This window comes from Leucoraja erinacea, chromosome 10 (assembly GCF_028641065.1).
Source record: "Leucoraja erinacea ecotype New England chromosome 10, Leri_hhj_1, whole genome shotgun sequence".
Taxonomy (NCBI): domain Eukaryota; kingdom Metazoa; phylum Chordata; class Chondrichthyes; order Rajiformes; family Rajidae; genus Leucoraja; species Leucoraja erinaceus.
The window spans coordinates 27,069,351-27,095,284 of record NC_073386.1 but is presented as its reverse complement, the minus strand read 5'-3'; the positions used below and the strand labels follow the sequence as shown (position 1 = coordinate 27,095,284).

Here is a 25,934-nt window from a genome sequence, read left to right as displayed (position 1 = left end):
CATGTACATTCATATCCAAATCATTCATGTAAGTATACAACTGAACCCTGTGGCATATCAATCATTTCAAGCCTTTATTCTGAAAACAAATCTCTACCTCCACCCTGTATTTCTTACCTCCAAGCCAATTTTAGATCCAATTGGCCAGCTCGCCTTGGATCCTATGTGATTTAATCTTCCAAACCTGCCTACCTTGTCATGGTAACCACCAACCTTCAAACAAATGAGGCTGGTGCAACTAATAAAATAGTCAGCAAACTCAAGAAATGGAGAAATACAAGTTACACTTCGTTTGAACATGGCTCTCATTGGGACTTTTCATTCATGCACCTTTTAGTCAAATAACATAATTCCCTCCTCATCCTTGAAAAGTCAAGTTCCACAGCTGCTGGAAACAAGGAACTGGAGATGCTGGTTTACCAAAGAAAAACACGAAATGCTGGAAAAATTCAGTGGGTCAGACAGAATCTCTGGATAACATGGATAGGTGACGTTTTGGGCTGGGATCCTTCTTCAGACTCTAAGAACTAAGATTTCAGACTCTTCTGATAGAGCTGCTGCTTCATAGCTCCAGAGACAGAGTTTGATCCTGACCTTGGAAGTTGTCTGTGCCAGGTTTGCACAAACTCCTTGTGTTCGCATGGGTTTCCACCTGGTGCTCAGGTTTCCTCCCATATCTTAAAGTCGTGCAGATTTGTAAGTTAAGTGACCTTTGTAAATTGCCTCAAGTGTGTAGAGAGTGGGAGAGTGGGATAACATTGAACTAGTGTGAATAGGTAGGTGTGGACTCAGTGGGCCGAAGGGCCTGTTTCCATGCTGCATCTCTAAACTAAACTAAATCTAGCTCTGGACGCTCAGTGGAACTAGATAAATTAATGCAATTAAAGTGCCTGCTCAGCCACCTCAAAAGAGAGTCAAGTCAAGTCAAGTTTATTTGTCACATACACATACGAAATGTGCAGTGAAATGAAAGTGGCAATGTTCGCGGACTTTTGTGCAAAAGACAAACAACAAAACAACCAAACAAATTATAAACACAATCATAACACACATATTCTTATTCATAATAAATAATGGAAGGAAAAACGTTCTGTAGAGTAAGGACTGGAGTAATGAAAATACAAAGCTTTGTAAGTTTTCTTCTTTGAAGACCATTTGTGTATCAGTTACATTTTTAAACAGCAATTTGACAGACAATTTAATGGGCACTTTTACTGACCATAGCATTTTATTACTCAGGCTTTTTTAAACTGAATTTAAATGCATTGGTAAGATTTGGACTCATTCCTCTAGGCTCTGAGTCACTAATAAAGCTACATAACCCATTACCATTCATATACATTTTTCATCTTATATGGAACAATTTGCTTGAAAGATTCACTGCCAGTGCCATGTAAATCCAATTGCTTTTGAAAAAAATGGTACTGATGCTCGATTGACATAAATCACCATTTTATATTTTAAGTGAGATAAATATTTCTATGTTGGTTTTGACACAAAACTGTTGAGCACAAGGATAGTATATCCCAATTAAAAAAGGTTTGTGTTGTGGCTGCTAACTTCACAATGCAATTTAAAATGGATTTTAAATTGTTGCTAAACAATGCCTTTGCAATTGTTTATTGCATTTCTTTTACACACAATTTTTAAGAACGTGAAATACTACTCGGTATGAAGGGTTCCATTCCTGAGAACAGTCCATAAACTACTTTAACCCTTGGTCATATACATCTGTTTTCTGAAGTAATTATTTTGTACCACATCACATATTCGTCATAATTTTTTAATTTCAGTGAATAATCAGCCTAACACTAGGCATAATTAAACCAACAGAATATATGGGTGATGTTTAAGGTCATGACCCTTCTTCAGTTATATGATAACTTTCTTTGAAATATTGTAGGATTACAAATAAACCTAGTTATTACCGGGCCAAATATAATATCATGTATATCATTTGGTAACACCCAATTTACTGTTCTGATTAATAGTAAGATTATACGAGAACTTACCAGTTTGAAGTTTGATCTGTATTTTATGAGGAGTTACGATGAGGGATTACGTGAAGAAGCCCGCTAGGACGCATGCGTGTCATTCTTCAAAGCAGCGGTGTGAATTCACAGATAACTGTAATGACTAAACATAGTAAGATTAGAGAAGAGGTACCAGTTAAGTATATGATCAGGGTGGGAGCGGAGGGCACGTAATCCCTCATCGTAACTCCTCATAAAATACAGATCAAACTTCAAACTGGTAAGTTCTTGTTTAATCTTACTATTTTACTTCGGAGTCACGTGAGTGACTACGTGAAAATTTCAAAGCTCTGTGATTTCATGCCGTGGAAACGAGTCCATGCACACGTCTGCCTTGACTGTGGGAGGAATAGTGTTAACATAATTGCACATGATTCGTTATTGAAATCATAAAATTTATTAACACAAATGGTTTCAAGATTTTTGTGAACAGCCTGGGGGCTGATGTTAGCCCATTTGGCAGTGCTTTATATTGCCAGCGTTGTCCCATCCAGTTGAATTTTAAGTAACATCTGTGGTCACCTCGTATGGGTACTGAATAGTAAACATCTTTTAAATCGATGCTAGCCATGAAGTACCCTTTGGAAATTAGTTGTTTAGCAGTAACAAAGGTTTCCATTTTAAAGTGAATATATTGTACAAATGTATTCAATTTTGTCAGATCTATGATGATGCGACAACCACCATCTTTTTTGGTTTTGGTAAATATATTGGACACGAATTCTAATGGTTCGTGTCGCGTTTGCTCAATTACACCTTTTATGTAAAGCCGCTCCAGTTCAACTTGTGCTTCTGTTTTTTCCTTATCAGAGAGCACAAACTCTCGGTTTGGTTTATGTTGAACTGGAGGGCTGTTTTCGTGTATAAACTCTATGGTATATCCCTGGATACTGCTTAAGACGTAAGTATCGGTTGTTAGCATGCTCCATGCATTCAAAAACCAGTATAGTCTTCCCCCAACCTCCATGCTTCCCATATTATTTGGGGAACCGGACCCACCTACCTCCATTGTTACCAGTGGCAGGACTACTTCTTCCTGAAGTTCTTCCGTTGCCGTTGTGCTGGTGCTTGGTTTTTCGGGTTGGTTGCTGGTGTTGTTGGGGTTCCCCGCATTTTCCAGGAAGGCCGGCCTGGGCCATGGCCTAAAAAAGACTCATGTTTGGAGTGCCGTGCCCTCGAGCTTTCACCAGTCCCGCTGGTGGGTGCGTAGGGGTGCTGTCATAGGCTGTGGTGGGTTTTTGCAGGGTGGGTTGTTCCTTTTATTAACCCCAAAGTTTTTGCTTCTTCGTCTAGCTCCTTTACCTGCTTCGATAAGTTGCCTCCGAACAGGAGAATGGATGGTTTGGTGGCTCCAGGTTTACACAGTCCCGCGAATTTAGGATTAAGTGTCGGCTGTATGGCACTTTTTCTGATGCTGTTTAATTCGTGCTGGGTGTTGCAGAACAGTGCCAGCGCGTCCTGTTGGTCTTGGGACATAAGCCTGTCGTCCACGGTGCGGGCAAATGCTGTTATTCCTGCAGTCAGCAATTTTAGGACTTTTTGAAGTTTCACGTCCATACTTCTGACCCCTGGTCCGATGTGTTTCCAGATGCAGCTGTTGATGATTGGGACGTTTAGGGAAATGCAGTTGCCTGGTGCCATATGTCTTCCTGTCGTATCAACTACAGCCTGTTCTTGTAACTGGTTCAGTGACATATAGTCAATACTGGCAGCAAGCTTTGGCTCCAGATTTGCCCCAGTTTGTTCTGGCTGTATGAAATTTGCCACCATATCCAGCAAGTTTTCTTTTTCTTGCACCCCATGCACACTTGTATGTTCTTCCGCGGACCCCTCTTCCAAGTCATCCCAGAACTGACTTGAAGTGCTCCCCTCCGATAAGGTGGAGACACTATGCAGCCCTTGGAAAGGTACTGCTGTGGGTTTGATATAGGGCCCACAGTGGCCTGACTCCAAATCCCGGAGCCGGTCACGCTGGAGCAGATGCTCCAGACACCGTTCCATACGGGTCCAGCGCTCTCGGTCGCTGGCCTCCCGCGGTGTATCAGAGTCGGACTCCTCCGAGTCCACGACTCTGTTTGTTTTGTGTTTTGCCTTGCCGCCCGGCCGCGTTGATTTGGCCGGCGCGGCGGCTACACAGGGCACAGCTGATCCCACTACGGGTGATCTCAGTGCCGACGGCTGCTTTTGCTGGCTGTCGCTGCTCCGCGGTCCTCCCTGACCAGCTTCGTCGCAGCCCTCGTTGTCTTTTTCCCTTTCTCCATTCTCCGTCTGTAGTGGGCAAAAAGGCAAAAGACCGCAGAGTAAAACCTTACCTGCATTAGCGGCTTTTTAAATTGCCGCCGCGGGAACGTCCTTCCACCGCGTCTGACGTTTCGCAATGCGTGTAGCACAATGACACGCATGCGTCCTAGCAGGCTTCTTCACGTAGTCACTCAAGTGACTCCGAAGTAAAATCATTATTATGAAGCCATTAGTACCATTTTGTCAGGAAGACAATTCCAGACCTCAAAGAAAGCAATTTGCCAAACGTGTACACCAACAGATGAATTCCAGAGGCTATGGAAGACTGAGTGACCTTGAAATCATGACAGTTTTTGATGTAGCATTAAATAGTCATCATAAAACTGGTCAATAGGAATCAAAGTGAAAACTTGTTGGAATCACACTATAGTTCAACACAATGGACTCCCTCAAGATTCCAGCATCTGTATTTTCTTGTGTCTCTCATAATTTTATATATGTCACCTCTCAATCTCCTTCATTCTAGGGAAATCAGATCCATCCTATCCAATGTAGACAAGGAACTGCAGCTGCTGGTTTAGAATAAAAATATGCAAAGTGCTGGAGTAACTCTAGCAGCATCTCTGGAGAATATGGATAGGCACAATTTTGGGTCAGGATACTTCTTCAGACTGGTTATAAATGGGAGTGGGGTTGAGGGAGAATGGGTGTACATCATAGTGGAACACAGGGAAGAGAGGGGGGGAAAGGGCTGGGGTGTTTGTTGGATAGGAGCACTGAATGTTGTTGATGAGGTTAGAGAAGGTGCATATGAACCACTGTCTCACCTGGAAGGGTTGCTAGGGTCGTTGGATGGATATGCAGGAGGTGGTATGGGGACAGGTGTTACATATCCTGCGGTTTCAAGGGAAAGTACCTGGGGTAGAGGTGGTTTGTGTAGGAAGGGATTAATGAACCAAGTAATTCCAGAGAGAACGGTCTCTGTGCAAAACGAAAAGGATATGAATGGGAAGATGTGACTGCTAGTTCGATCACATTGAAGGTGCTAGAAATGTTGGAATGATGTGTTGGATGGATGGGTCCCAACCTGAAATAATGCGTATCCATGTTTTCCAAGATGCGTTGAGTTACACCAGCACTTTGTGTCCTTTTTCTATCATATCCAATCTCTCCTGATTACTAAAGCCCTCCAATCCAGGTAACATATTTTGACTCTTCGCCACACCCTTTCTATCTTAACTATGGTATATCCTTACCATAGTGTGGTGATGAGAACTGCATGTTACTCTAAGTGCAACTTGACCGAAGTTTTGTAATGTGGCATTCCAACTCTTACATGCATGACAGTATTTCCAAAAGGCATTTAGACTTTGAATTAAATTAAATAAAACCAAAATAAATTGTCACTAAGCTTAATGTAGGTATGTTGCAAAGCCAGTTCCTTCTTGAACATGTTGCAAAGCCTACCTGAAGCGTCGCTGAAAATCTGTCGCTGCGGGTGTGCGCGATTTTGGCGCCGCTTAGAGGGGGGCGGGTTTAAAACGCGATTTTACCTAGGCTGTTCCAATCGAAGATGTTCAGCCTAGTTAATTATTAATGAAAAATCGCTGGAAGACCCCGTTGCAAAAGCTATTATTAGTTTTAAAGGCCTTGTATAATAGTTATAGTAGTTTAAAAATCAATCTCTAAACCCGCGACCACCGGCAGCCGTCAGGGTCGCATAGAGCAGACAACAATAGGTAGGCTGTTTATTTTTACATTAAAAAGGGCTTCTTAAGATCCCTTTATACAAAGTTTAATACTGCGAGTAGCTCATTTTGGGCCCATTATATCCCGCAGTATTTTTCTGGGCATTTGAGGGCACAAATCTAGCGCAATGTGAATGTTCTAAACCAGCGTGTTCACAGGATCCCACTAGAAAGCTGATTTAAAATGATTTTAATTTACAACAAGTGAACACTAAATTCCTTCCATTTGGCCTATAAATTAATGTAAATGAGATTTAAAAATCATGTTTTATTGTGAATTATTTATGAATATTATTTGGACACTTAGGCTTTTTAAAAATGTTAATCATTTATTAAGAGATGGATAGATGTTTAGATCTAGTAATTCAAGTTTGAAATTAGCTACACTTGGGTAACTAACTAATTATATGCTTTAATTTCAGGTCATCCAAGTAAGATTATGTTATATTTGTTTCAGAATGGTTCAATCTACGATAACTGAAAATTTCATTCAGTTCTCTTAATTTTTAAGAAGGTTATGGGCTTTTGACTGCACACGATCACAGCTTTTTTGTTATGTCCATAGAAAATCAATAGGGAACAAGATGCTAATTTCCAAGTATGAAAATGGCCATAACCTTTTTAAATACTTGAGATATGAAAGTGAATTAGGTGTCAAATTAAACTTATTTTTATGTTTTATCTGATGGGATAAATTACAGACTTGATTTTTTAAATCTCAAAATTTTGTAACATTGCTACTTAATGTAGGTTAAAAACCTACGGGTGAACTTTCATCTGGTCCGATCACTGCTTCTGCAAAGATTGTGCATGCGTTACCATGCAGCCCAAATTAATCTGCACAAAATAGTGCACTATCATTGCAAGTCATACCTTCCTACACGATTAAGAAGTAGTAGGGTATGCAAGAGGATTCAGCAGTATCAGGGAGCACTCTTACTTCTCTTGAATTGAAAAATCTACTTGATATTGGAAACCGTGAATGTGGCTGCAAATTTCTCAGACCATACTTAACACCAATTTCAGCAAAACATCTTTCACAAAGTGTTACACTCCTAGTTTACAAACCTAACATCTATTTTACTTGGACATGCTGGACACCTATGAACTGGACCCTGAGAAATGTAGCAATTTCAACATCTGCACAAATTGGACTCATGCTGCCCCCATAGATTTTCACTTTCCGCCATCTGTCCCTCAGTTTAAATGTCATAGATTTTCACATTTAATTTTTGAGAGAAAAAAAATGAAAATAATTATAGCAATATCAATCCTAGGCCCATGTTTATAGAAATCCAGTTGCTAAACGAAATCCAACATTTTTGCTGCCAGAATGATTTTGTTTTTTTACCATTTTGATCTGTTGGTGGATTTGACAACGGGAGTCATTCCATCTCTGTAGAGACTCTTGGTTTTGCTGAAGTTGACAATGTTGAAAATTACCCTCTACAAGGAATTAAATAAAAATGTTGATTAAAACATATACTTTTCCATGAAATATTATTTTTAAAATACAACTATTCAACAAACTGGAATCTTAAAGATATTTTTTTAGGAAAGGCTAATCAAGCTAACACTACATTTGAAAAACGTAGATTTTTTAGTTGCAACATTAGCAAGGCAATTGCTTCCTTGAATTGATTGCTTTGTTAGATTTGCACACGGGCAAGGTTAAATAAAAATCCCTAAATTACTCTTTGTTGTTCAATCCTCTTTCACCAGTAGCAATACAATGTGATCAAAATAAATACATTGTAATGTCCAAAATATTATGAACTGGTCCAACTACAAAGTCTGCTGAAAAATCCTAAGCTTTGTTGAATGCTGTTACTAATAATTTACCAAACTATATTCAATTATTAGCAATTTCTTTGGTTTTTAAAAAAATGATGCATTTAGATTATAATTCCCTCACATTAACGATCGGAAAATACAATTTTAAAAATACCAACTTGCTTATTTCTGTTAATTTCTGATATTTCAAGTTTAATAATCTTATGTGCATATATTAATCTTAAAAAGGAGCATTTAAATATTAAGGAAAAGCTGCTTTTTTTTGTTCAAGATATTTGGTGTTTGAGAATTTGTTTATATCTTTACTGTACCATCTTGATGAAATCACAATTGCTGGACACCAAGAATACCAGAAAACTGAAAACATTCATCAGATGTCAGAAATCTTCAGCAAAGACCTTGGAGTTCATCAGATTGTTGTGGTAAGCTTTCTCCAAGGAAAGGGGCAAGTATCAGTGCTTTGCCACTGATTGCAAAATCCAGATCTACAATTTTCTTTAAGTTGCACGACCCAACAACTATCATGTCATATAGTCACAATATACACAATAAAATAAATATCTATAATCTATAAATGAGGATGTACAGAAAATATATGGGCCACTGAGGTAACACCTGGAATATTGTGCATAGACCTGATTTCCACCAAAGGAAGGAAATATTGTTTCAAGCTATTTCCTGCCATCCCCTGCCTCATCCCACCCCCCTCATCTCTTATACTGGTTATCTCCCCTCTATCCTCTCAGTCCAGATGCAAGGACTCAACCCAAATGTTAACTATGCCATTCATACATTCATAATACTGCTCAATCAACAGTTTGTTTTTTGCTCCAGAATAAAGTATCTGCAGTTTTGTGGCTCTTATACTATTATTATGTAGTAAACAGTAATCTACATGGATATCAAAGGCCATAATTTGATAAAGCAGATTAGTGGCATCCTCATCAATGAATCTACTGCCTGAACCACACTTTGCAGTATTCAGTTGTAAACTAGATTCAGGATTAGTTGTGGTTTAGTTTAGTTTAGTGATACAGCGTGGAAACAGGCCCTTCAGCCCAGTGAGTCCGCACCAACCAGCAATCCCCGCACATTAACACTACCCTACACACACTAGGGACAATTTACATTTATACCAAGCCAAATAACCTACAAACCTCTTTGGAGTGTGGGAAAGAACTGAAGATCTCGGGGCAAACCGACATATGCCATCGGAAAAACGTGCAAACTCCAATTGTACCAATTGTTTACAATTTTTTTTAACATCGTGTATCCAGAATAATTTCAAACATCGTTAGTTTACTCCAGAAAGAAATTGCACATTATGGTGATAGATAGTTTGCAGAATAATAGTTTGATTTTGATGAAAACTTGAGTATTTGTTTAGTAAGGCCCTTCGACTTACCGAGTTCACGCCGACCATCAAGCACCTGTTCACACTTGCTCTATATTATCCCACTTCATATCAACTCCCTACACACGGGGCAATTTTACCAAGGCCAATTAACCTACAAACCCGCACAACTCTAGGATTAATCTAGAAGTAGAAATAAGAAACTGCAGATACTAGTTTACAAAAAAAAAACACAAGTGCTGGAGTAACACAACAGGTCAGGCAGCATCCTTGGAGTTCATTGAAGTGTGACGTTTCGGGTTGAGAAGTCTGAAGAAGAGTCTCAACCCGAAATATCACCTGTGATGTTATCCAGGAATGCTGCCTGACCCACTTGAATATGGTTTGGCCTGACCCACTGAATTATTCCAACACTTTCTGTCTTTTGTTGTGGTCTGCTGTATTTCACACAACTATGCATGCCGTCCAAATATAGAAACATAAAAAATAGGTGCAGAAGTAGGCCATTCGGCCCTTTGACCTGGCACCGCCATTCAATATGATCATGGCTAATCATCTAAAATCAATACCCCGTTCCTGCTTTCTCCCCATATTCCTTGATTCCGTTAGCCCTAAGAGCTATGTCTAACTCTCTCTTGAAAACATCCAGTGAATTGGCCTCCACTGCCTTCTGTGGTAGAGAATTCCACAGATTCACAATTTTACTTCGGAGTCACGTGAGTGACTTCGTGAAGAACCCCGCTACGGCGCATGCGTGTCATATCGCTAGACGCATGGTGCGAGTCAGACATGGGAGAGGACGTCTCCCTAGAGGGAAATGCAAAGAAGCAGGTAAGAGACTGCAAAATTTTTCCCACTTACCTTGCAGGTAGGAAATGTAAGAAGCTGCGGGAAGCTGGAGGGGAGAACCGCGGAAACAGCGGGCAGCCAGCAGCCAGCAGCAGCCGATGGCACGCGAATCCTCCGGAGAGGATTCCTAAAAGGCTATTTTTAGTAGCAGCAGAGAAACAGCTGTGCCCGACGTCGCTCCCCGCACCGGCAAGATTGACTGCTGCCGGGCGGGAAGCGAAGCAACACGTCCCGGGGGTTTTCCAGACTAAGGCGAGTCTATGTTGGATGCAGTCGCTAGCGGCTCCGGAGCCGATTGAAGCGGCTGCAGGACCCGGAAGAGAGCAGGACTACTCCGTAGCCGTCAGCCGACATCTGGGACAGCAGCCCAAGGACCTACGCTACGGGGTCCGTGGGGCTGCGGGAGGAAGGACGTTCCTCCCAAACGGCAGGCTGAAAACCAGCACAGGTAAGAACAAATTTCCCTTACCTTTGGTTCTTTTCCAGACGTTGCTGCTGTATTCTGAAGAGCAGCAGGCAGCCAGCTAAGGACGTCAGGGCAGAGCCACAGGTCGTTACTGCTGTGTTCTGAACAGCAGGCAGCCAGCTACTGATGTCAGTATAGAGCTGAAGTGCTGCCAGAAAAGAATTGCTGCTGCTTAATGACCAGCAGCAGGCAGCAATGAATGTCGGCACCAGCATCTCCCATAAGGGAGCGAGTGCCAAACTTCACCCTAAATGGGTAGAGGTGCCCGTGAGTACCGAGACCATGGGGAGCGACCAGTGCCCGTAGGCATGGGGACCGGCTGCGGGAAATACCGTGTGCGACTAGTGCCAGAGAGCACCAAGGTCGGCAGGAGCGGTCCCATATATTAAAGCACCCGCGACGACTAGTGCCCGAGAGCATGTAAGTCGGCTGGAGCAGTGGCTGGAGGAAATTTCTCCACAGTGGCAGGCTCCGGGATTGGAGGATAGCCACAGTGGGCAAATAAATATAAGTCCCACAGCAGTTTCCCATAAGGGCTGCATGAAATGTCAGACGCCTCTGAGGAGGGTATGGAAGGTCTGACGGGGTAAAATCTGAGCAGGTGATGGAGCCACTTTCCCCTATTGAAGGGTGGGATAAAACAACCTGCTGAACATGATGAGCCAGTACTGCCAGCAGAAACACACTGAGAATGATCTCGAGAAGGATGGCTGTGAGTATTGAATGGCGGTGAGTCCACCCATCAACTTCAAGCTAATATTTTTGCTGAAGTGTTGGCAAGGCTTTTATACCCCGGGATATTGTGGTGCTCTTAATGTAGCCATTGTTACAGGTGCACTTGCAGACATGTTGGGAAGGCCGTTAGGAGTCGGGATATTAAAATCCGTAATACTCTGAAAGGTCTCATGGCGGGCATAACAGCTTTGGCCCGCATGTTAGAAAAGGTGGACAAAATTAGTGACCACAAGGATGCCATTAGCACTATTTTTTGCAATGTGCAGTTTGAAGGGCCATTCAGCCAGCTCTAGACCCTAAGTTCGCTATACTATGTAAGCAAAGGGCTATAGACCCCGTTATTTGGGGGGAGACCTGTCTAAACAGGTAAAAGAATTGGACGAGGAGGCTCGACTTTGGGGCTGATTAGAGCATCCAAAGGATATCTGGGGAAGACATTAACCTTATGTGCATCCTAAGAGAGGTAGTGTTTGTAATTATACTACAAAGAATTGGGCGAGGTACCCAGCAGCAGCGTCCTGTTTAGGGTTTGGCCCGGGACGACCACTGTGGAAGATGCAAAAGTCTCTACGTCAGCATCTACCCTAACATTAACCTTTAGGCCCTCCACAACCGCGTATGAAACCAAGAAAATAACTTGGTTACCACCGATAACCATGGAGGTAGGTGAATTTGGGGCTCCAGCATTAATAAGGAGCACGGAAGTTGGAGGGACATTGCAACTTCATGTTGAAGCTTGGTGTAATATATCTATGGGCAGATATATCCTTAGCAGTTTTAAGGGATATCTGATAGAGTTTCTACACAAACAAACCCTCCAGTACAACATAAACCGGACAGATATACATGCTGGTAATGGAATAAACCAAACCTGAACAACAGGATTTGTCTCAAACATCTTTATTAGAAATAAGAAAGATGGGGGTTGCCGTATTATTATGGATTATCAATGCTTCACAATGTTGTGCAATATATTCATTTTTAAAAATGGATACTTTTAGCAGTGCTAAAGAGTAAGTTTTCAGCAGGCTACTGTATGGCAAGTATTAATCTTTAAGATCCTTGCTATTCAATATCCAACAGGGGGGAAAATTTTAAACCAGCGTTGGGACTGCTGCAACACCAAAATCATAGAGTAATGGCATAGTTGGATGATATCCTTATTGTGGGAATAACTTATGAATCGGCATGTTAGGCAGTGGTTGCCACTAAACAATTGTTTGAACAGCTGGGATTCATTGTCCATCCACTTAAGTCAAAATTGACACCATTAACACATTTAATATGTTAATGACTTTACTAATATGGAAAGCCACAGAGTTCAATGGGCTCATAATTATAGAGGCCATTTATTTTGGCCAATGGAGCTAATGATAGAAGCTATAAAAGAATTACAATGTTGGGAACACAATGTTAAGTATTGCTCCAAACCCAATAGTTATTCTCAACCCGTCTGTGCTATTACAAACAGATGCCAGTGCAATTGGTTACGGTACAACTGATACCATCTCGAGCTATGGGGGAGATGGAATATATAAGAAGCTAACCTACATAACACTAAGGGTTAGAAATGTTAAGTGCATTTCATGGGCTAAAATCTTATTGCTCAGGAATGAAACTGCAGCATGTTAGATGGTAGATAGATAATACCTCGGTGGTGGCATATATAAGTCATATGGGTGGAAAGATATCAACATCTTGTGATGAATTGGCAAATTCAATTTGGCAATGGTGTGTCCAAAGGAATATTTGGTTATCGGCTACGTATCTACCAGGGATACTAATTCAGTGGCAGACACCAGGTCACGAAAATTTAGTGAAAGTACTGAATGGATGTTGGATAGAACGGTATTTGCTGAAATCAGTAAAGTATGTAAGGCCGGATATTAGAATTGCATCCAGGGTTAAATCACCAGTTACCGAGGTATGTATCATTGGTACCAGATCCTGAGGCAGAAGTTACAGATGCTGTTTCACTGCACTAGGGGAGGGTTTTCATTTATGTATTTCCTCCTTTTCTACTTTATAAATTTGGGGTACTAAGGGAAATTCAACAGGAATCGGCATCGGGGATGTCTTAGTACCTGATTGGCTTACCCAACTATGGTTTTCCGGGGTACAGGACATGGTGCTGGAACCATGTATAACGGTAAGACATAGTCCTAAGTTGCTGGTGCATCCAGTAACTGAAGGTAGCTATCCATGTCATAGAAAATATTGATTTAGTAGGTTGTAGACTCTAAAACACCGCTACGGGACATGGGGCTATCAAAATAACTGTGGACATGATCACAGCAGCACAAAGAAGGTCTACACAAAAACAGTATTTAGGTCATATTAAAAATGGACTAATTACTGCCATAATAACTTTCTGGACCACAGAAATAAGGATGTTCCGGCGGTGCTAGAGTTTCTCACCAGCCTGCACTATGGAGGACTGAGTTTCAGCACTGTGAATAGTGCCAAAAGTGCATTGTCAAGTTATTGGTGGCAAGGAACAGTAAGACAGTCTGTGGGATCACATCCTCTGGTAGTTAAAATTTTAAGAGGAAATGTTAACACCAAGCCACCAAAAATAAGATACAACTATATCTGGGATGTAAGTGTGGCTTTGATCTTGCTAAGGAATTGGTCGCCGGCTACAGCATTAAATCTGGATAACTAACTAGAAATGGTAATGCTGATGGCGCTAGTCACAGCGCATAAGCTCCAGTTATTGCTAAAAGTAAGACTGGATGGCTTCACTATGGCGGCAGGAAGTTTGGGGTTTGTGATCCAGGACCGTATTATTAAACAAAATAGGCCAGGATCAGCGGGGCAGGTCATAGAATTGATGGCCTACCCGGAGGACAAACGCCTCTGTATAGTGAAGCACGTTTTTGTTATACAGTGAAAGTACAAAGGCTATCAGAGGCAAGGTATGGCGTTTAATCAGCTATAAGAAACTGTACTGTAGAGTGTAACTCAGACCATTTCGGGGTGGCTGAAATATGGGTTAAGATAGGCGGGAGTGCACAATAACATATTTAAATATCACTCCACCAGGGCTGCAGCTACATCCGCAGCAAGACGCCTTGATGTATCCATGGACCAAATCCTCAGGATTGCAGGATGGTTGTCGGAGAAAACGTTTCAGAAATGTTATAACAAACCAGTTAGCAGTATGGGAACGTTTTCGGGGAACATTTTAAGTTCTGTATGATAATTTATCCCTGAAGAATACAGGGTTATGATTTGAATTAATTAGATATTATTTATCTTTTCCATTAAATAATTGGTATGAATGTTTTGAATATAATTAACAATTTCTCCCTAACTACCAAGGCAGTTGTGAAGCATGGACTCGCTCCACGGCATGAGGTCACAGAGCTTTGAAATCTTCACGAAGTCACTCACGTGACTCCGAAGTAAGATAGTAAGATTAAACGAGAACTTACCAGTTTGAAGTTTGATCTTTATTTTATGAGGAGGAACGTTGAGGGAATACGTGCCCTCCGCTCCCACCCTCATATGGTCATATCTTAAACTGGTATCTCTTTAATAATCTTACTATCTTAGGTCATTATAGTGTATCTGTGACCTCACACCGCTGCTTTGAAGAATGACACGCATGCGCCGTAGCGGGGTTCTTCACGTATTCCCTCAACGTTCCTCCTCATAAAATAAAGATCAAACTTCAAACTGGTAAGTTCTCGTTTAATCTTACTATTCTCTGGCTGAAAAATGTTTTCCTCGTCTCAGTCCTAAATGGCCTACCCTTTATTCTTAAACTGTGACCCCCTGGTTCTGGACTTCCCCAACATCAGTAACATTTTTCCTGCATCTAGCCAATCCATTCCCTTAAGAATTTTGTATGTTTCTATAAGATCCCCTCCCATCCTTCTAACTTCCAGTGAATATAAGTCCAGTCGATCCATTCGTTCATCATATGTCAGTCCCGTCATCCCCTTCCGTGGTGAATTGTTCTGACATAATAATATTATCCATGTCCGGATCAATCCATCTATATTCTCCCCCTATCTCACCCTCTGAAAAGCTATTTGTACTTTAAGAAGGATTCTTTCATCCTCTCGCTACTGGAGTCCCTAATTAATCTCGGCACCCATGTCGATGGAGTCTTCCTTCTAGCTCCCTGATTTCCCCAACTGTCCTCCACCTGTGGGGCAATCATAGGAGATAGAGGATCTGTCCCTGATGCCTCTATTTCAGATTTAAATTTAGGGAGAGGAGCCGAAGATCACCCTTCTGCTCTATTATAGTGTCATCTGAGTACTGTGCGATTTGAGAAAATGGCACCAGTATTACTAACCTTTCCCCCTCATCTCTTTCACTCTATATATAATTGTAACTGACCATGTCTGAAGGTTTCAGGTTAAGTAATGCCATATCATTTGTTATATTATTTTACTGTTCAACCACTGCTTGACTATGTTAGACTTCTTTAGTATCTAAAAAGTGAAAGATACAAGGATATGGTTATGTTGAGAGAAGTGGGGTAAATAAGAGAAACCTGCTAAAACCATATGCATCTTGCATATAATACAAACACTGCAAAACATTGATGCCTCTGATAATTTGCCGTTACTAACATAGATTTTGGACGACCTTCCACTGCAGGTGAGGGAAATTTGTTAGTAAGTTGTGTGCAATGTCTTTGGCTGTAGTCACTGCTATGGATTATTGCTGGTATTTATGAGTTGGTATATGAGTATAAGACCCCAGTTTTGATTTAGACTTCTGCGGGGGTGTGACAGGGCGCAGTGCATTGAGCAATGTATGGCTGTTGGTACATTTGATGGAGTATGGCATATAAAAATCTATTTGCTCACCTTGGCTTGTGAGATTTCTTGATATTTTGCAATGCTGAATCCAGGTTGTTGGGGTTACATTCCATGCATTCACTCAGTTGTCTCATTCCATTGATGTTTTACTGTGCGACCAGAGGGATGCCAATTCTATTGAAGGATACTTCTACAACATTTCACTTCTGTAGGAGCCATTTATGCTTAAGTTAGTTATTGTTAGTATATTAAAGTATTTTGTATTGAGACGTCTAGTTGAATCTTTTTGGTATGCTTCCGGATGGGATTTGATACGTAGATGGCTGTGTCTACATCTGAGGAGGATAGTGTAGCCACAGAGTGTGGGCTAGTCAGTTTAGCCTTGGGGGATGGAAGAGACAACAGTTTTTACCACACAACGCCACACGACACGACCTGGATGGAACAGTTAGTAAGAACGAAAAGTTACAATTTGTATTGGAATAAGGACTACTTGATATGAATAATTTCTTTGTTTTGTACTACTTTAATAAAGGACCAATCAAGAAATAATGACTGGAAGATTTGTTTTTACTATCAGCGAGTAAGCTATATCACTTCTACATCTCCGAGAAGTAATGGCAATTAAAAGTTGTACATTGGAAAGTTAAGAAATTGTCGTTACAGTAAAGCAAAAACTGCATCTTTACGAGTGAGATAAGAGCTTGAAATCCTGGAACAAAGAATCTGCCAAACGCTGGCAAATCGACACGGTCAAAACCTGTGCTATCTGAAGAATGAAGATTGAAAATTTCAAAAGCCAGGGAATCGTGAGTAAGAACAGCTATATTAAGTCTTATATGAAGTCTAAAGAAGTGGGGGGTTTATCATTACCTAACTTTATATATTACTACTGGGCAGTGCATATTAAGAACATAATATACTGGCTAGATAGTTCCACTCAGCAGTTGGAGTGGATAAGAATGGAGAAAGAGGAGTGCTATCCGCACGATATAGGAACGATCCTGCTCTCACCGATAAAATTGAATAGTATAATATATAAGAAGAACCCAATTATTCACAATATAATAAGAATTTGGAAACAAATAAAAGCATCCTTGAAATTAAATAATTTATCAGTACTAACCCCACTACTGAACAACCCCGCATTCAAACCTTCTCTCATTGACAACACATATCAACAATGGGATAGACTGGGGATTAGGAAAGTAGGGGACATGTATGAAGTGGGCAAACTGTTATCATTTCAACAATTAAAATTAAAATTTAAATTGAAGGATAATCAATATTTTAAATATATACAGGTATGTGACTTTATGAAGAAACATACACATAGATTTCAAACTATATTTTTAGATCCTTTAGAAGAAGCAATGAATATTAAGGCTGATTCACAAAAAATTAATATCATACTTTTTAATAATATATTAAATAGAGAATCACCCTCAACAGAAGCATTAAGGGAAGATTGGGGAAAAAGAGCTAATGATAAAGATCTTGAAGGATAGATGGGAAAAATATTTGATGAATACACATAACTGTTCTATCAATGCAAGACATAATTTAATGCAATTCAAATTATTACATAGACTATATTCTTCAAAAACGAGGTTGAACAAATTTTATCCAAACGTCTCTCCCAGATGCGATAAATGTTTGTTTCAAAACGCTAATATAACACACTCATTTGTTGGATGTACAAAGTTGAATAAATTTTGGAGTGATATATTTGATATATTTACAAAGATTTTCAAGTCAAGAATAGAACCCAAAACGGAATGGATTATATTTGGAATAATAGGAGAAGATACCAATTTAAATAAAGATCAAAATGTTTTTTTTAATTATGGGTTAATAATTGGAAAGAAATTGATACTTAAATTTTGGAAAAGTACAACCACACCAACTGTTAAAATGTGGATTAGGAATATGATGGACATAGCACGCCTTGAAGAAATGAGACTCCGACTAATAGATAAATATGACCAATTCTTAAAGAGTTGGTCTCCTTTCATCGACTTTTTGGAATCATGTGATGCAGCGGTGCCGTAAGGATTGCCGATTTCAGTTCATGACGCGGATAGATCTACATCTCCGAATACAGATTTGAAAAATTCTCTTTTAAGGGGCCTTCTCTTCTATTTCTACTCTCCTCTTTCTCTCTTCCTTTTTTTATTTTTTATATACACACTTCACGTTTTTCTACTCTCTGCCATCTATTTTTCCACTTTTTCCCCTTTCTATTGCTTTCTTTTTCTTGATCTGCTTACTTTTTTCTTATAACATAAAACTAGAGGTTGTACATAGAATGGATTACGGTATTACATAGTTGGCACCTAAAATTAGGCGCCACTGTACTGTTTTGTGCTGTATTAACTTCTAATAAAATAAACAAAAAAAAAAAAAAACAAAAAAAAAAAGTCTTATATGGAAAGGCTGAGAAGCTTTAAAGTTAAAAGCTGCAGAAGCAGTATTGAAAACTCAGTATTGAAATCTCAAGCTTAGCTGATGTTATTGAACCAAGCTGGTGTTTTGAATTCCACTTGGCAAGGTGTGCTGAAGTACGATTGTTTACCATAGAAACTTGAAGAAGACCTTGGGAATCTTAAATTTAATTATGTTTTGAGGAACAGTACAGTTTGTTGTGAATTCCCGCTTGATAAGAACACGTTATCGCCTAATTATGTTATTACGACAAATGCATCTTAAAGGGATAGCCACCGGTATGTCTGAAGCTCAGCCACAAGAGGGCGAAGAGGAGCCGAATTCTGGAAAATGTGGAAAAACAACCATTAAACTCAGCGACAAAAGGCCAAGTTATGTTCCTGGAAAAATGCCAGAAGTCATGAAACAAGTTATGGAAACAGGTTAACAAGTTAATTGAAAACCAGAAGAAACTCATGGAATTTGATGAGAATGTGAAGAAAGTACCTCTCCCTCTATGCCCCTCTATCTCCCTCTCTGCCCCTCTCTCTCCGCCCATCACTCTCTCTCTGCCCCCTCTCTCTTTCTCTCTCTCTCTCTCTGCCTCTCCCTCTGCCCCCCCTCTCTCTGCCCATTCCTCTCTCACTCTGCCCCTCCCTCCCTCTCTGCCCCTCCCTCTCTTGCTCTGTCCCTCCCTCTCTCTCTGCCCCTCTCTCACTCTCTCTGCCCTTCTCTCTCTCTCTCTGCCCCTCTCTCACTCTCTGCCCCTCTCTCTGCCCTCTCTCTCTCTCTCTCTGTGCCCTCTCTCTACCTCCCTCCCTCTCTAGCCGTGCCTGTGAGGGGGGTTATGCGTGAGTGGATAGGGCGGGGGATGGGATAAAAGGCGTGAATGAATAATATTCATATAATATCAAAGGGGGTGGTTAGTGCGTGTGTGTGTGGAGCGTGTGGAGTGGGTGGTTAGTGTGTATAATAGCAAGGTAGGTGGTTAGTGTGTGTGTGGGGGGGGGGGGGTTGGTTAGTGTGTGTGTGACGATTTAGGCCCCCCCCCCCACCCCTGCAACTGCTCGTTGAGGTGACGGGACGCCAACGGGTCCCCCTTGGTCTAGTACATAACTAAAACTCTGATCTTGTGCTCTTCAAGTTTGAGCGTTTTTCTATTTGCGCAAAATCGGTACTCACCTTCTCCTGTGCTGCGAGTTCAACAAGTTTTGTTCCGATCGATGGTACATTGTAAAAGTTATCAAGGTTTAAAAATCTTAAAAACCGCGCGTGCTCAGATTCTTTCAGTCAGCGCCACACAGATTGGTCACTCCTGTCAGCCAATGCCACGGCCGGGATGGTGATGCCCCTTCCTGCCCCACCGGCGGCGGCCTGTCCCACCTCACTCACAAACTTCTCTCTCCCCTCCTCACAGTAACTTGTCTATCATCTCCCCACCACCGGCGGCTGCCACAGTGGTAGAGGGGTGGTTCGTAGGGGGGGGGGTTCAGTGGAGGCCCAGTGGAGGCCCTGGTCCCGTCTCCCTCACCCTCTCCCTCATCACTCACCCCTCTCCCCCGCACACCCTCTACGGTAATGGTGGTCCTGTCTACCCGTTCCCCCGGGTCCATCTCCTCCGCCTCTGCCATTGCGGTAACTCACCCTCAAGGCCTTCTCGGAGGAGATCTTCTCCACCAGATCATCGAAACTCATGGTGCCCAACATGACGAACACCGACTCCATTCCCCCCCCCCCCCCCGCAGCCCGGCCTGGCGGCGACATCGAGCATGCAGATAGGTGGGTAGGCAGGGCGGGGACGGGCCGAGCTGCAGCAGCAGGTGTGTGGGCAGGCACGGCGGGGACAGGCTGAGCGGCATCAACAGACGTTCTGGCAGGACGGGGACGGGCCGTGCTGCAGCTGAGCCAGAGAGGGCAGACGGAGGGAGGGAGAGTTGGTTTGCAGGGTGGCCGAGTAGTTTGCGTGGAGTTTGAGTAACTGACACATGTGCACGCACACGATGCAAACTGGTCCAAACGTCAAGTCAACGGGCTCTAAACCATAGCTAACAATGAATGACCTGTGGAGGAAGAAACTGCAGATGCTGCTTTTTATGGATGGAGGGAGGGAGCGACTGAGGGTAGGGGAAAGGAGAGGGAGGCAGAGGTGAGGGAGGGGTTGGAGGAAAGGAGGAGGAGAGAGAAAAGATCCTAGGGAGATGAGGAGGGAGTATGGGGGGAATTGAGGGAGAGGAATGGGTAGGTAAGGAAATGGGGAAAGTGGGAGAGGTATGGAGTGTGGGGGAGGAGGGGAATAGAGGGAGATGAGGGGGGAGTGGGGGAGGTACGGAGTAGGGAACAGAGGGAGCGGAGGGCAGTGGAGGCGGTCAGGAGGGATGGTGGGGGAGATAGGGGGAGGTGAGGAGTGGGGAATAGAGGGAGTGGGGGAGGAGATGGGGGATAGGGAGTGAGGGGAGGGGGAGGGAGGGAGGGAGGGAGGGAGGGAGGGAGGGAGGGAGGGGGGAGGGAGGGAAGGAAGGACTGAGGGTAGGGGAAAGGAGAGGGAGGGAGAGGTGAGGGAGGGATTGAGGGAGGGGAGGAGAGGGGAAAGAAGAGAGATGGAGGGAGTGCTGAGGGATGAGGGGAAATGAGCCGTGCCTGCGCGGTCGGAGGCTATGCATGAGCGGTGCAATATTGCGTTGGGTGGACAGGTTGAATTGGGGGGAACCGGTGAGTGGTGGAATATTGCATTGGGGAACGATTTGTGTTGGGGGACCAAACTTGTCCCACTTAGTCTAGTCCCAAATATATCATAAAAAAGCTTCCTTGTTGGAATTCCTCTGCGGTGCTCGAGTGAAATGAAATCTACCCAAAGATACTGAATGGATCATACTAACAGAGGGATGTTTTCTGTTCAACTGCTGTGAATTTAATCCTGTACTTTCAGATTATAATTAGTATACTTCGCAGTAAAATAGCAAAGATATGAGAGAAAGCCCGAATAAATGTTTGAGCTATAATTGCCTCGCAAGATCTATTTTGTCACAATCATGAAGATATTACTAAGAATATTGTTGTCCCTACCTGCCAATGATAGTGAGATCCTGCATACATGGGGAATGACAGCAGAATGCAAGATCAAACCCGATGTCATCAGTTGAAAGGTTACCTGCTGTTGGCAGGCCTTTTGTAACTGGTAAAATTAGTAACAGTATCTGGTAGTTGTGCTGGTAGTGTCAATTTAATGTATACTGTATATTTCAATTGGTGGTTTCAATTTAATGTATACTGCAATATACACTAGGAAATATATGCATTTTAAAAGCATCATGGCATGAGCAGCCATCAGATGGTTTTTAGCTACTCCACTACTTGATATGCACATCAATGATATGAAAATATGACAGGTTCTACAATGGGACAGGCAATCTACTATGCTAGATTTCCCAATCCAATGGTGGAAATGAAATTTGCCCAATTACTTTGCTTTCCTTCTCACTTATTCAATCATTTCTTAATTGTTTGCCTCATCAACATCCAGAAATAATGCTTCCAGATTTCAATTGTATTTTGAACTTCCCAACAATACACAGTTACATAATACTAACATTTACTCTTCTGGAGGTGTTAAATTATTGAATCTGACATGCAAGTGGATGAAATCAGATCCAAAATGTTTGATTTGAATGTGGCACACCTCTTCACCAATTTTCACATTTTCATTTCATTACAAACTTAAAAAATGGAAAATTATGTAATTTTGAGAGATTAATGGTTTCACCTGACAGCAGTGGCATTTTCATATATAGCCTTCTGCTGTATCCCCAAAATTCTTTGACACATGTCAAAACCAGTTTTTGTCTCGAAAAAATGTTATTTGAAAACAACAATAAACCTTCTGTCACAAAACAAAAGAGCAGAAATGAACTGCACAGCCTGAGGCCAAGTTGAGCTTTTGTTACCATAGCTACTGTGAAGGTGTGCCATTGCTTTGCAAGCATGCAATAGATTGAAAGCTTCTGACGCAGAAGCACCTGAATAAAAAGCCATATGGCACTTGTAGGGATTTTGGAATATCATCAACACGCATAAATTCTCATCCAAATAATGGAACAATGTGTATTATCATTCACTAATTTGTTACATCTGCAGTCTGTCTGCCCTTGTCATTCAATTTTATGGAGTACTAGACCAAGTGCAGACCGGTTGGGTTTGCTCCAATGCACCCGTCCCCTACCCGTAGCCCCCACGGGAGGCGTGGTTCTCCAACTCAACCCATTGCCAAAGGTAAGATTTGAGCACTCTGCAACAAAGATCATAGCTCGTGAGCCTCACCCAGCACCGGAGTTGGAAAAAAAATCCCAATAGCACCTCCCCAATTGCAATACCAATTGACCCTCCCCCTCCTGTCCTGCTAGGAGCTATGATGGCAACATTGTTGCAAGTGTGCACTTGCTGTGAGATGCCATTGAGCTGAAAAGTCAGTGATCCTGTCTGGCAACTTTGTATCGAAGTGTGTTGGATGCTGTGAGGAATTATTTTAACAGGAAAAAACCATTTTAAATTCAAAGTTTTGTCAGATGTTTTAACATTATCAGTAATAGCTCAAGAAATAATGCAGGAAATTTTCAGATATGGCGATTTCAGACTCCACGGGAAAAATCTCTACCAGAATATGTAAACATTTTACTGTTAGTGCGTCATTTTTTTGAGAAGATGTGATTACACACACACACACACACACACACACACACACACACACACACACACACACACACACACACAAATCCACATACAAGATCAGACTTTTAATAGTTACTAGACCAAGTGGAACCCATTGGACCTCGTCCCCAATGCGGGGAGGCAAGGGGGTGCGCGGCGCGGCATCACACGGGAAGGCTGGTCTCCAAACGCAATATTCCACCACTCACCTATAGCTCCCAATTGCGCAGGCGCGGCGGATGGGTTACTGTTGTGACATAGAAGATGGAGTGATTACTGTGCAGGTTAAGTGCAGTAAGCTTCCACCACACACCGATTCCCTCAACGCAAGCCGTTCCCCCAACGCGATATTGCACCACTCACGCATCACGCTCAACTACGCAGGCAGGGCTTATTTATCATCCCCCTGCACTCCCTTTTCCTCTTCACCCTCCCTCTTCAATCCCTAGAGAGGGAGGGGGTAGAGAGGGAGGGGTGGTAGAGAGGGAGGGGTGGTAGAGCGAGAGGGGGGCTGAGCTGGAAGGGATTGGGTTAGAGAGGGAGGAGGGTGGAGAGGGAGGGGAGTAGAGAGGGAGGGTGGAGAGAGGGAGGGGGTAGAGAGAGGGAGAGGAGGAATAGAGGGAGAGGGAGGGGGGAGGGTTGGAGGGAGGGAGGGTAGAGAGGGAGGGGGTGGAGAGGGAGGAGAGAGTCAGTGGGAGGGAGGGTAGAGAGGGAGAGGGCAATGGAGGGAGAAGGAGGGGGTAGAGAGGGTGGGAGCGAGGATAGATATTGAGGGGCCGTCTCCCTCCTCCACCCCCTGTCCCCCTTTCCCTCTACCACCCCACACCCCCACCCCGTCACCCCCTCTTCATTTCCCGCATCCTCCTCCCCTCACTCCCATTCCCTGCCCCAGGACCTACCCAGGTTGTAGAGCAGCGCCAGGGCCTGGTTCTTGTACTCAACCCAGCCCTGACTTGGTTCCAGCGGCAGCTTTTTTTTTGGCTCCTGGCTCAGCTCTCACTCCAGCTTGAGCACCAGGCTCGGCTCCAGCTAGGGCCGCGGCACCACACTCGCCACCAAGTGCCCCTCCCTCCCAGAGTGTCCCGTCCTGCCTTGCGAGCGCATTGTGATGTCACTCGGGTGCGCTGGAGTGCCCCTCCTTCCCGGAGTGTCCTGTGCTGTCATGCAAGTTGATTGTGACATCACTCGCATTGTTTCCAAGAAATGCGTTAGTTTTCTAGGGCTTTTTAAAACTTTAAATTATTAAAAAGTGTGGAAATATAGGTGGGAATGCGACGGGAAGATGCATATCGCTTCAAAGGGAAACATGTGAGTAGACTTTGTGAAAATGGGAAGGCTTTGGCTTAGCTTTTGAAAGAAGAAAGGAAAATAGAAATTGGCACACACACACAAGCACACAGACAGCCACAAACAAGACGAAGAATTTTAGTAATAGTATAGACTAGACCAAGTGGGACCCGTTGGGTCCTATCCCCTCAATGCGCGGTTGCGGGGGAGGGGAGGCGGCCTGCGGCGTCACGCACACACTAACCACCCCCACATTAACCACCCCACTTGATATTATATTAATATTATTCATTCACTCCTTTTACCCCATCTCCCGCCCTATCCACTCACGGATAGCCCCCACCTCACAGGCGAGGCTAGAGAGGGAGGGGGGGTAGAGAGAGATAGGAGCACAGAGGCACAGAGAGGGGCACAGAGGCACAGAGGGGGACACAGGGGCACAGAGAGGGGTGATCGGAGAGAGGCCCGGGGGGATGGGAGAGAGGCCCGGGGGAGTGGGAGAGAGGCCCAGCAGCGTCTTTTGAATAATGGGGCGGAGGAGGGAGAGTTGGGGGGTGATGTCACTCGCAGCGCAAGCAAGGTGGCAGGCATGCAGATCCATTGTGACATCAGCAGCGAAAGACAGTCGTTTTTATTTCAAAGTTTTGTCCGATTTTTAAACATTTTCAGTAATAACTCGAGAAATAAAGCATGTAATTTTCAGATAAGGCAATTTCGGACCACGGAAAAAATATCTACCGGAATATGTAAAAATGGTATCGCTGCCGCATAGATTTTTCGAGAAGATGTGATTGTACACAAACAAACACACACACACACATCCAAGATCAGAGTTTTATAAGTATAGAGATATGATTATAATGCGCCTGATTCCCATCAGCACATCAAGTGAACTGAGTGCATTGTGCTTCACAGTAAAGTTTATATTTCTGGCTCTGTTTTTGTTCATATCTTTCTACAGATCTAAATTAATACCGATAATTATTTCTGTGATTAATCCACATTTTAATGTTCATTTCTCAGCATTTAAGAATTAAGAGCAAGTATCCTAATTTCTCATTGGAATGATAAAGCATAAAGGAATAAGGGAAGAATGACAAGTGATACAAAGAAAACAATAGAGGCTATTAAGATCAGTCAGCCCTGCTGTATTGATTCTGATGAAGCTCATGGAGTCAGTGGGAAAATACTGAATTTGCATGAACTTTTAGCTGCAAACCTGCCAATAAAAGTGGTAAAGCACTGCCCAACACCCACTAACTAAACCTTTTGTTTGTGCTATAGGTCACTACACTGCCCTGTACCACTGCCAGACTGAGCTTAACAAACTTAAGAAGCTCAGCATCATCCCAAAAAAACCTTAAATTCTCATCCTTAAATATTATGTTCCTCTACCACAAGCAAACCATGGTTGTCAGTAACATCTAGAAAATATTTGCCAGCAACTCAACAAAGCTTCTTCTGAAGTATCTACAGAACTTTTGACTTTTATTGTCCAGGAAGACAAACTCTCAGGCACAT

The 25,934-nt window shown here is 42.7% G+C and overlaps 1 protein-coding gene across 1 annotated transcript in view; it reads right to left on the bottom strand.

Annotated features, from left to right (window-relative positions):
* agbl4 (AGBL carboxypeptidase 4) overlaps positions 1-25,934 on the bottom strand; it is a 440,437-nt gene that overhangs the window by 336,856 nt on the left and 77,647 nt on the right. Inside the window, exon 4 of the mRNA XM_055642477.1 lies at positions 7,374-7,468. Coding sequence (XP_055498452.1) covers positions 7,374-7,468 — 95 coding nt within the window. The remainder of the gene's footprint in view (positions 1-7,373; positions 7,469-25,934) is intronic.